The sequence below is a fragment of the Phacochoerus africanus genome, chromosome 2, assembly GCF_016906955.1.
Source record: "Phacochoerus africanus isolate WHEZ1 chromosome 2, ROS_Pafr_v1, whole genome shotgun sequence".
Lineage (NCBI taxonomy): Eukaryota > Metazoa > Chordata > Mammalia > Artiodactyla > Suidae > Phacochoerus > Phacochoerus africanus.
The window spans coordinates 238441998-238453989 of record NC_062545.1 but is presented as its reverse complement, the minus strand read 5'-3'; the positions used below and the strand labels follow the sequence as shown (position 1 = coordinate 238453989).

At 55.1% G+C, this 11992-nt stretch overlaps 1 protein-coding gene across 2 annotated transcripts in view; it reads left to right on the top strand.

Moving 5' to 3' along the window:
* Nucleotides 1-182: 182 nt before the first annotated feature.
* The window catches only part of TLN1 (talin 1), a 34283-nt gene continuing 22473 nt past the window's right edge, over nt 183-11992 (top strand). For both annotated transcript variants that reach the window (XM_047767870.1, XM_047767869.1), the window contains exons 1-12: nt 183-321; nt 6475-6637; nt 6875-6972; nt 7218-7347; nt 7455-7607; nt 7877-8019; nt 8159-8286; nt 8995-9055; nt 9696-9800; nt 10130-10285; nt 11544-11645; nt 11812-11888. In XM_047767870.1, coding sequence (XP_047623826.1) covers nt 6508-6637; nt 6875-6972; nt 7218-7347; nt 7455-7607; nt 7877-8019; nt 8159-8286; nt 8995-9055; nt 9696-9800; nt 10130-10285; nt 11544-11645; nt 11812-11888 — 1283 coding nt within the window. In that variant the 5' untranslated portion in view covers nt 183-321; nt 6475-6507. The remainder of the gene's footprint in view (nt 322-6474; nt 6638-6874; nt 6973-7217; nt 7348-7454; nt 7608-7876; nt 8020-8158; nt 8287-8994; nt 9056-9695; nt 9801-10129; nt 10286-11543; nt 11646-11811; nt 11889-11992) is intronic.

Here is an 11992-nt window from a genome sequence, read left to right as displayed (position 1 = left end):
GGAAGGACTACAGCGCAACCGGGACCTCGGGCCCAGCTCGGGCGTCTTCTTGGGATTGCGCCGCACCCTCGCTTCCTGCCGGGGAGGGGCTGCGGGTCTTCGGCGGGCTCCCGAGCATCGAGATCTGGGGCCAGAGCAGCTTCCTGCGGTCCCCGCAACCATAGAGCGCGGGCCCAGGGCGCCGCCCGCGGGCGGGGGACGTTCCCGGACGGAAGTGGCCGAGAGAGTGTCGAAGGGAGGGCGAGGCCGGAGCCCGAGAGCCACCGGGAGAACGAGCGGGTTAGCGGGCCGGCGGGCGGGGCGCAGAGCCGGGCAGCGCAGGTAGGCCGGTCTGCCGCGAGCGGGGCCTCAGGGTGGGGCCGCAAGGCCGGGCCCGGGAGGCGGGCGGGGCCCCTGACTTGACTGCGTCTCCTGTTTCGGATCCTGTTGGAGAGGTCAGCGTCCAGTGTCTCTCGGCTTGGGCTGGGAGTTCAAGAGGCCTTTTTGCGGGAGGCTTTTCTGCTCCCTTCCTGGGAGCAGCCCCCTGTCTGGGATAGGTTTGGGGAAGGGTGAAGAGTGGGTGGCAGTGCGACGCAGGGCGGGGATCGGCTTTGAGGTTGGCTGATAGCGGTTATGTGGGTAGGAGCGCCCTGGGTGGGTTGGGGATTAGGTGGTGTTGGGTTTAGGAGCCAAGGTTAGCTTTAGGGGTTTAAATTTGGAGTTATGAGCGTGAGTCAGGTCCGTTTTGGGTAGGTAAAGTTTGGATTAAGGACATTATTTTGTGTTCTAGGATGGTCAGCCTAAGCCAGAGTTAGAGTTCAGGGTCGGGTTAAGGGTCAGCAGCAGGAACGGCGTTCGAGATCCAGTTTTAGGCATTAGAGACCGTTGGCATAGCTAGTGTTAGGGATAAAACGGGGAAGGAGTGACTCAGGAATCACCTGACACATGATCTTTAGGTTCAGGGGTCAAGCTCTAGGGGTAAGGTTGGGATTTGGTGCTAAAGGTAAAATTTAGATCAAAATTAGGGATCAGGGATTGGATTCAAGTGTCTGCTGGGAAAGAGCTGAATGTTAAAGCCAGTATTGGGCATCAGGAGACAAATTGGGATCGGGGTTAATGTTGGGAACTAAGGACAGTTTTAGGGGTTATAGGCTGAGGTCAGGGTAGGTGACCTCAGGCAGGTAAAATTTAAGAGATTGGCAGGTGCTCTTTTTTTTTTTTTTGCAGGGAGGGCTCTTGTTCCTCTGTCGCCATGGGGGCTTCTTTGGCGCAGAGAAATGATAAACTGATTACAGGGTAGGGTTCTGAGCTTCAGCTAGAATTGCAGGCATCTGGGATTCCAGCTGCATTGTACTCTCTAAGCCCAAGGCTCTTGCTGTGGCCACCACAGGTGAGGGGCAGGGGTTCCTGGACCATGTTATTTACAAGGTAGGAGGTGGGAAGGTGTTAGGGACCCAGGAGATGTGCTAGGCTTCGTAGTAAATGGGGGACTATCTAGGGGAGAGGGGCCTGGTGAGTCAGTTAAGGGAAAGGCCGGCCAAGGAAGCTTGCCATGGGAGAAGGGGATGGCTTAATCCTCAGAGTTCAGTTCTACTGCCTCCCCGTTCCCTCACTCCCTAGACGCTAAGCCTTCCTCTGCAACTCTCCTCCCTGGCCCTGCAGTTCACGCCCGTCATGCATACCCACTTTTAGAATACTCCCCTTGCCTTTAACACTCCCATGGTGTTCATCTTATCATCTGTCTCAGCCTCCCTTCGGCCTCCCTTCCCATCCCTTAATCCACACATCCTGCCTGCATTTGATCTCGCCCACATCTGAGCTTGCCCGTCATGTTAAAGCTCTCTCCTGCCATTTTCACCCGTTCCTTCACCTGCACCGGGTCATCTGCCAAACGCCCCGCCCCCAGCCCAACGCAACTGTCAAGTCCTCATGGTCCCTGCTATGGGCCATTCCCTGATTCCAAGCCTCCTTAATTTCTTGGTCTGCTTATAGATCCCCTTCCCCCACTCCCCTCACAGAAAAGAGGAAACGGGACCCAAAGAGGAAATTGGGTCTTGCTGATCCCACGCCCAGCCAGGCCACTGACCACACCCCCTTTCACTCCCAGCCTTACCCTGTCACTGACCATGGCACCACCCCCTCCCCAGCCTGACCCAGCCACTGGCTGCCCCTCATCACTCTCAAGCCCCATCTTTATTTACACACTGCGGGTGTCCCTTCACTCTCCCCCCATCCCAGCCTAATGTAGCCACTGACCACAGCCCCATCTCTTCCCAGCCTCCTGCAGCCTGACCTGGCCTCTGACCTCACCCCATCATTCCCCCTCTTAGCCACCATCCACATAATTCCTCTTCTCCTTCCCCCAGCCTGATCCAGTGACTAATTATATCTGTGTTTTTCCTACTGTTAACCTTCCCCAGCCTCTCTCGATACCTTGGCTTCCTCATTTCCAGCCTGCTAGTCACTCGTCCCATCACTTCTGCCCCTACCTGGCTATTCACCACAGCCCTTCACTGCAGCCACATCTTCACAGTCTCAGCTCCATGGGATCCTCTCTTTCCCTCCCCCCTTCCCAGTTCCTTACCTACACTCTAGCTGCCCCAGCCACTCTGAGTGGCTACTGATGAATGGAAGCTAGGGGACCCCAGCCGGACTTTGGGCCCTGGTTCCTGAGGGTGGACAAGACAGGCTGTCATCAGATTCTGTCCGTTTTCCCTCTTAAAATTTCTAACCAGTGCCATCCTCCTCTCCCCCATTCTGACTCTGGCGTCATTACCTGTCACTTGGGCTGATGCAGTGCCTTTCTAACCAATCTGCGAGGTAGCTGCCAGTGTTATTTTCCTAAAGTCTAGTTCTGGTTATGTCCTCTCTGCTCAAAGCCCGCCCTGGCCTCCTTTCACCCTCTGGTAGGTGGAATGACACATCCTCCTAAGTCCTCGCCTGCCTTTCCACCCTAACCTTTACTTCCCCACCACTGCTCGCTTGCAGGTACCTTGCGCCTCAACCAGCCTGCCTCCTCACTTCCCCGAATGCTCCTCCGTGATTTCCTGCTTCTCCACCTTTGCTTATGCTTTTCTCTCTGCCTGGAAGGCCACCCCTGACTCATCTCCGGCCTCATGGAGAGAGCTTGAGCTTTGGAGTCAGAGAAGCTTGGGTTTGGATCCTGGCTTCACCACTTAGCTCCATGACTTTGGACAAGTACCTTGAACACGTGTTTATTTAACCTCTTTGAGCCTCAGTTTCCTGATCTGTAAAAATGAAAATAATGACACCTACCTTGCAGGGTTGTTGTAAGGATTCAATGAAATCATGTACACAAAGCAACTGACAAATAGTCAATAAAAGATCGTTGTTATTTTTTTTTTACTATCTTTATTTTTTAAAACCCTGACTAAAAATGACACTTTTCCTGGAGGCGTTTTAGTCCCCCTTCCCAAATCTAAAGGGATCTCTCCCCTGAGCACATACCACTCGGCTTGCTCCATCCTGCCTTCTATTAAAACTCAGTTTATGGTGAATCTGCTCTGCTGACTGGGAGCCCCCTGAGGGCAGAGGCCAGGGCTTCCCCTCCTGGGTTCCCAGCCGCTGAGTGTTTGGCCCAGGGCCTTCCCCACAGCAGGCGCTCAAAAATGCTCCCTAGATGAATGGAACGAGCTTGTCTCCTTACTGGGTGGAGAGATGGTGGGCCCGAGGGCTGTGTGCTTGCTGATAGAGCTGTATTTGTGGGGAAGCTGTGTGCATGGGATGGAGTCTTTACAGGAAGATAACGTGATTGTGATGGATCCGTGTAGGGGCTGTGCGTTTGCGATAATGTGTATGTAGAGCCAGTGTCAGTCGCTTTGTGGCCAAGAGCTCTGCGCATAGGCTGGGGTCCATTTAGGGAGAATGAATAGGCATGGGTTGGGATTGTAGGTGGGGAAGGGTCGTGTTGGGGGAAGTCAGGTCCAGCCCTGCAGCTGCCCAGTCCAGCCCTACATGAGCCTCCAGCAGCCCGAGGCCGGATATGTCAGTCTCACCCACAACCCTCCCCCCGCTCCCCGCGGTTGCAGACTCAGAGGCCAAATTTGGTAACAGACAGAGTGATACGCCCCCAACTCTCTTCCATTGACACTATCTGCAGCTTTCTCTCTCGGCTTGTCCCTCTCTGTAACTCCCTATCTTTCTGCAGCTCCCTTTGTGGGGCTCTGCTCTGGCTGTGTTCTCTCTGTACCCCAAATTCCTCCGCGGCCCCCCCCCCCCCCCCCCGCACACTTACATTCCATTCCTTGCTGGGATTTGACCTCCTGTCCTCCACACCCCCCCCACCGCCCCCCCCCCATTGCCCAACTCCTCTGGAATGCATCTCAGGAATGTCTTGAGGGAGGAGGAGTTCCCCGGGAGGGGGACACGTGGGGGGTGTTATTGCTGTTCCAATTCCATAAAACATGATAGAAAGGGGAGCAAAGGTCTCGGAGCCCGGAACAGGAATTGGACAGCTTCTCCTTATACTTCCAGGGGGCCTGGTTCTATGCTGTCCTCCCCCACCCCCCCTGCCGCCCCCTTTCCTCCCTCTCCCTCCTGTAGCCATGTGGCTGTCGGCTCAGGACCTGCCTGAAAATGAGGGTAGCCGTGACTTCACTCCCTTATCGGGGTCTCACCAGAGGTTTCCGCGCTTGAGGAAGAAGGGGGTGTCCGTGTGTCCGGAGGAAGTGGGGGGAGACATGCAAGTTCAGCTTAGGGTGGAAGGTCTTTTCAGTGTGACTCAGCTGTGCGGACCCTCCAACCCTCCAGCCACCCGACAGGTCTGTCCAGCTCTTAGGAGCAGGTGCCCCAGGAATGGGGAGGGGGGTAGAGACCTGGAACTGGGGAGACTGGGAGTGTCTTGTTTGGGAGTAAAGAGAGAGGATGAGGAGCTCCTGTCCTTTCTCAGTGGTTAACGAATCCGACTAGGAACCAGGAGGTTGTGGGTTCCATCCCTGGCCTCGCTCAGTGGGTTAAGGATCCGGCATTGCTGTGAGCTGTGGTGTAGGTTGCAGATGTGGCTCAGATCTGGCATTGCAGTGGCTGTGGCGTAGGCCAGTGGCTACAGCTCCGATTCGACCCCTAGCCTGGGAACCTCCATATGCCGCGGGAGCTGCCCTAGAAAAGACAAAAAAAAAAAAAAACAGAGAGAGAGAGGATGAGCTGTGGTTTCTTCTTTTTTGAGACTCTGGGCTATTTATAAGGTCAGAAATTGTCTCTCATACCCTGATGCAGACCTTTCCCACAGCTGCATTCTGTCTCCTATTTCTACCTAGATTTTCAGTTGCTCCTAATCTCTTCACCCTCCAAAAACATAGCCCTTCTCAGCTGCCCTGGTTCTCAACTGCCTTCTGTTTTCTAACTCCCCCGCCTCTGCTTCCAGCCGTCCCCCCAGTCTTGCTTTCTCCCCCTTGGGGCTCCCAGTCTGCCAGGAGGGCAAGGGGCAGCCTGGATTTGCTCACTCTCTTAGGTAAGCGACACCAATCCCTGTACAGAGCTGGGTCACATCATCAGCTGCCGGGCAGACTTGTCCTCTGGCGCCCCCCGCGCGCCACCTGCGGCTCCACCACGAGGTGGTGCTGGGAGGGCTGGGTGGGCCTAGTGTCCCCGGCTGTGCTGAAAATACTGTCAAGAGAGAGGCAGCTGAGATGGAGGGCAGAGTTTGAGAAGGACTGACTGAAGTTTGAGAGTATAGGAGGGGTTATGGTGAGAATTAGCTCTTAACCTGATGACTCCAAAGGAGCAAGGACCGAAGTAGGACTGGGCTCTTTCTCTCACCTGCCTTGAAACACACACACACACTCTGATTCCCCTTCTGCAAAACTGAAGAGCTGACTAGATCAATTCTGAGATCCCTTTGGATTAGAAGATCGCGATTCTAGCTTGACCGCTGTGGAAGCCAAATACAAGCCAAGCTCCTCGGACAGGCCGGCAGCATGTCAAGCTAGAGGAAAGCTGAGACAAGCGGGTCTGGATGGCTTGAACAGCCCGTGTCTGCAGGCCTCAAGAGCCCTTGGGGATTATCTGATACAACATCTTCATTCTGCAGAGGAGGCTAAAGCTGTGAGAGGGAAGATGATATGATGAGTCAGGCCAGAGCTCCAAAAATCCTAGACAAGGAGAAGTCAGCAGGATATAGTAAGAGACAAAGAGAGAAAAAGACTGAACTAGGGAGGATGAAAACAGGGCAGGGTTCGATCCCTGGCCTCGCTCAGTAGGTTAAGGACCCGGCGTTGCCGTGAGCTGTGGTGTTACTATGGTTGTGGCGTAGGCCGGCAGCTACAGCTCCTATTAGACTCCTGGCCTTCAAAGCTCCATATGCCATGGGGTGTGGCCCTAAAAAGCAAACAAAAAAAGAAAGAAAGAAAGTTACAAATAAAGCAAAAACCACCTCATTACCATCTGCTTTGGTGAATCCCTTTGCTGGGGCTCCGTCTGGGGGACCGCCTCTCCTCCAATGAGGGTGGATCCTAATGCCCTGATGCCATGGGCCAGGTATAGCCAGGCTGGAGAGGAGAAGCTGCCACCATGGTTGCACTTTCGCTGAAGATCAGCATTGGGAATGTGGTGAAGACGATGCAGTTCGAGCCGTCTACCATGGTGTATGACGCCTGTCGCATCATCCGTGAGCGCATCCCAGAGGCCCTGGCTGGCCCTCGTGAGTCTGACTACCCACGTGGCTGGGGCAGGCGTCCTTGGGCCCTTCTTGTCCCCAGGCTTTGCTCTTGGAGGGGGGATGACTCCGTTGTCTCCAAGGCTTCTCATCCCTCATGTCTGAGCTCCTCGGTTCCCTTCCTCCCCTGTAGGCCCTGGGGAGACAAAAAGGGGCGATGGTGCAGCCATTCAGCCACATTGGGCTCCTTATAAATCTGAGGTGATCCATCCTGTCTTTTAGCCAGCGACTTTGGGCTGTTTCTGTCAGATGATGACCCCAAAAAGGGTATATGGCTGGAGGCCGGGAAAGCTTTGGATTACTACATGCTCCGAAATGGGGTGAGTGTCACTTCATCCAGGACCACCCGTCTCCTCCTCCATCGCCTCCCCGCATCTGCCTCCTGTTTTCAGCACCACATCTGTTGGTGCTTTCCACTGCAGGAGTCATAACACCCTGCTTTCAAAGGAGCCCCCCCCCCCAGTCTTCCTTTTAAAAATCTACCACCCTCCCCTTTGGCCACCTAAAAAGGAAGTCATAGCTTAAGCGTAAGGTGGGCCCCCACCTCTTCTTCCTGCACCCACAGGACACCATGGAGTACAGGAAGAAACAGAGGCCCCTGAAGATCCGGATGCTCGACGGCACTGTGAAGACAGTCATGGTAGACGACTCCAAGACGGTCACCGACATGCTCATGACCATCTGTGCCCGCATCGGTAAGGCGGCTGGCGGGGCGCGGGGCTCGGGGCCATGCGGGGAGGGCCCAGCTCTGCCAGGCGACCGGGCAGTGCCTGCGGCGCTGCCCACCCACCACCTCCCCCAGGCATCACCAACCATGACGAATATTCGCTGGTGCGCGAGATCATGGAAGAGAAAAAGGAGGAGGTGACGGGGACTTTACGGAAGGACAAGACGCTGCTTCGAGATGAGAAGAAGATGGAGAAACTAAAGCAGAAATTGCACACGGATGACGAGCGTAAGCAGACACGGCCAGAAGAGGGCATTGGAAACCATGGGGGTGGCGGGCAGCCATTTATGCCATATGTACCCAATGCCTGCTGTTTGCAAGGCCCTCTTTCACTGCCCAGGGGGGTGCGTTCGTAATAATAACGCAAAGCCCTCCACTCAGGGAACTTCGTGTCTTAATGAGAGCGCGTAGGGCGTGAAGACACAAACCAAAAACCAGAGACTGGCTGCCAGAGGGGCTGTCGGGGCCTGGCTCTGAGGGGACTCTCTGTGTCCCAGTGAACTGGCTGGACCACGGCCGGACCCTGAGGGAACAGGGGGTGGAGGAGCACGAGACGCTGCTGCTCCGGAGGAAGTTCTTCTACTCCGACCAGAATGTGGACTCCCGGGACCCCGTCCAGCTGAACCTCCTTTACGTGCAGGTATGGGGGATCCTTCGGTAGGTGCCCCCCCATCCCAACCCTGTTGCCTGGGGCAGGGTGGTAGGGGGAGGGCGGAAGCTCCAGGAGGGCTATCCCTGTGCCCTGCACAACCTCCACCTCCTTCCGCTGTGCTCCCCAGGCACGAGATGACATCCTGAATGGCTCCCACCCCGTCTCCTTCGACAAGGCCTGTGAGTTTGCTGGCTTCCAATGCCAGATCCAGTTTGGGCCCCACAACGAGCAGAAGCACAAGGCCGGCTTCCTAGAGTGAGTGACCCCCATCCCGTCCCATCCCATGCCTGTCAGGGCCATTGTGGCTGCAGTGCCGTGGGCCTGCCTCCATCCCAGGCCTTCTCCCCTTGTGTCCTCTTCCGAAGTACCAAGGTGCGACCCACATGGGCACCTTTTCAGCCTCCACCACCCATTTGTCTCTTGCCTGGCCCCCTGCGGAACAGGACCATAGTCTGGAACCCCTGCCCCCGCTCCCTCCCTCTGAAGCCAGCTTGTAACTTGTGAGATTCCCTGAAGAATTTAAGCCATCGCCAGAGGGACACAGTGCATTTTCATCACAGGGAACATCCGATTTCAAAAGTCTCACAAGGTCTCATCCACAGGTGTTTCTCAGAATACACAGAGTCTGGTGTAGTTTTCTCAGCTCTCTACCAGCATGGTCATCCGTCTCGTCAGCTCCTGCTGCTCTTGGTCCCTGAAATGGTGCTCTCAACCCTCTTTTCTTCAAGGAAGGAGTCGCCAACTCAAGTCCCCTTAGTCTCTTTCCCTGTAGCAAGAGACCCAGGCTGCCTCAAGAGTCACCTCGATTTCAGGGACCATCCGCACTCTAGTCCCTTGCGTCTTCCTTCTCCCCAAAGAGAACACTTTTCCCAGGCATTTCCTCACAGCCCTAGGCCCACAGGCTGTGGCCCACATGTCCCCGATGCTGTCCACTACATGCTGACCCTCCCTTTTCTGGTGTAGCCTGAAGGACTTCCTGCCCAAGGAGTATGTGAAGCAGAAGGGCGAGCGTAAGATCTTCCAGGTGAATGGGGGCAGGGGGACGTGTTTGGGCTGCCCGGGAGCTTGGCTGCTTAATCCTACTGACTAAATGGACCCCGGCCCCGCCGCGACCCCGCTTCCACCCACCAAGCTATCCTCCCCCCTCCTGTGCCAAGAACGCAGAAGACCCGGGCTTCTGGTCTCAGCTGCATCCCTGCATTTGCTGTGGAACTCAATTCAACATTCTTGTTTGCTTTTCTTTACCTCTAACGTGGGATAACAGTGTCTGCCCTGCGTGGCACTGCCCGGGGGATGAGATAAGACACGCCTGCAAGTACCTGTGGAGACTCTCTCTTTGTACTAACGGAAGGTGTTATCTTCCCTCCAAGTCCTCAGCTCCAAAGGCCTCCTCTTGGACCTTCTGCTCCCTAACTATCTGTTCTCTTCTACAGACAGTCTACAAGCTCCTTAACGGTACCCCTCGCTTCTTGAACCGCTGCTTCTGCATATCCTTTATCAGCCCAGCACCCTCTCCCTCCTCACAGCCCACACCCTCTAACTGGTCCTCTGCTGCACGGCACTCGTCCATCACAGTCCACGTCCCAACTTAAGACCTCGTCTGTGCTCTTCCCCCCACCCCTGCCCTGCATTTTGCTAAATGTGTCCCCATCTCATACTCGAAGGCACACAAGAACTGCGGACAGATGAGCGAGATCGAGGCCAAGGTACGCTACGTGAAGCTAGCCCGCTCCCTCAAGACATACGGCGTCTCCTTCTTCCTGGTCAAGGTGGGTTCCAGGCCCTTCTCGCTGTTCTCTCCTATTTCCACTCCTCCCCTGTCCTCTCTGAGTCTCTGACCTGGCCCTCAGTCCCATTTCCCGTCATTCCTCAAGGGTCCCATTCTCTTCTCTCTGAAAACTTGTCCCACTGTGGGTCCCCCGCATCGTTGCCCTTGCTACCCCGGGTTTTCCCTCCCTTTCCCTTTATCCTAACACATCCTTGTCCCGGGTCCCTCCAGAGACACCCTGGTTTAGCCCGCCTGCCCCCCTCAGCACCCCCTTGTGGTCTCCATCTGATCCCCTGACCAATAACAGCAACGACAACCTCTGCCTCACAGGAAAAGATGAAAGGGAAGAACAAGCTGGTGCCCAGGCTTCTGGGCATCACTAAGGAGTGTGTGATGCGAGTAGATGAGAAGACCAAAGAGGTGATCCAGGAATGGAACCTCACCAACATCAAACGTTGGGCTGCCTCTCCCAAGAGCTTCACGCTGGTGAGCTCGGGTCTCGGGGCTCGGGGCCGTTTGCAGAGAAGGGGCAGCCACGGAGGTCGCCCCTGTCTGGGGGTGGGTGCCCTAATGTGACTCCAGAAAAAGGGAGAACTTTGGAACTCTAGCAGCAAAGCAGAGGTTAGAATAGACCGAGAAACTCTTTGCTAGAGAATGAGGGAAAGCTTAGATGAAACATTCTCTAAAATCAACAGAATAAACGGTAACCAGCAAGCTGAGATCGCAGGAAGCCTGGGGAGAGGAAAGGAAAAGGTGATAGAGAAATAAGCCTTGGGGAGTTCCCGTCGTGGCACAGTGGTTAACCAATCCGACTAGGAACCATGAGGTTGTGGGTTCGATCCCTGGCCTTGCTCAGGGGGTTAAGGATCTGGCGTTGCCCTGAGCTGTGGTGTAGGTTGCAGATGCGGCTCGGATCCTGTGTTGCTGTGGCTCTGGCATAGGCTGGTGGCTACAGCTCCAATTTGACCCCTAGCCTGGGAATTGCCCTATGCCACAGGAGCGGCCCTAGAAAAGGCAAAAAGACCAAAAAAAAAAGAGGGAGAGAGATAAGCCTCCCCTCTTTCTTTTAGCAGCAACTACTTACAGTAGTTTCCCCCTCTGGCTTTATATTTGGCGTCCTGAATTCCAAACCAATCCCACCTTGAGGAAGTGCCCCCTGACAGAGGAAAATTAGGAAGGGCAGTTTTTCCATTTGGGATACTAGTGCTAATCCTTAACTACGGTCATTTAATGATAAAAGTGTCCTTCTAATATTATCAAGGTGAGAAAAGAGATTTCCTAAGTGGCATGTATTTGAACTGTGTAGCATAAGGAGCACTCCTCAGAAATAAAAGAAATAGGAGATTGGGAGTTCCCGTCCTGGCGCAGCAGAAACGAATCTGACTAGCATCCATGAGAATGCAGGTTCGATCCCTGGCCTTGCTCAGTGGGTCCGGAATCCGGCGTTGCCCTGAGCTGTGGTGTAGGTCGCAGACGCAGCTCGGATCCTGTGTTGCTGTGGCTGTGGTGTAGGCCAGCAGCTGTAGCTCTGATTCGACCCCTAGCCTGGAAACCTCCATGTGCCGTGGGTACAGCCCTTTAAAAAGGCAAAAAAAAGAAAGAAATAGGAGATTAAAGAAAGTCGGCCTTCTTCCTAGAGGCTGTTGGCATGGGAGGACACCCTCAACGGCTTGACCTTGGGCTCCTATCCCGCCCTTTTCCATCCTGGATGGATTCCCACTGAGTCCCCACCTTGTCCCCCCAGGATTTTGGGGACTACCAGGATGGCTACTACTCCGTACAGACGACTGAAGGGGAGCAGATCGCACAGCTCATTGCTGGTTACATTGATATCATCCTTAAGAAGGTGAGTGCCGCTGCCCCCCCGCCGTCTCCTCTGCCCTCACCTTGTCCCCAGGCCAGACCTTTAGAAATGGGGACCTGGGTTCTGGAAAAGGGCTGACCGGGGAAAGCAAAGGCTGCCTTTCCCACTTCCCTCTTCTTTAACTCTTGTTCCTTTTTTCTCCCTTCAGAAAAAAAGCAAGGATCACTTTGGGCTGGAGGGAGACGAGGAGTCTACCATGCTGGAGGACTCAGTGTCCCCCAAAAAGTACAAAGGGAGCTGGGCTGACCCCCATCCCTTCGGGGCAGGGAAGGCAGGGCAGGGCTGCAGGGACTCTGGAGGTGGGACGTCGTCGGGATGGTTTTCTAACT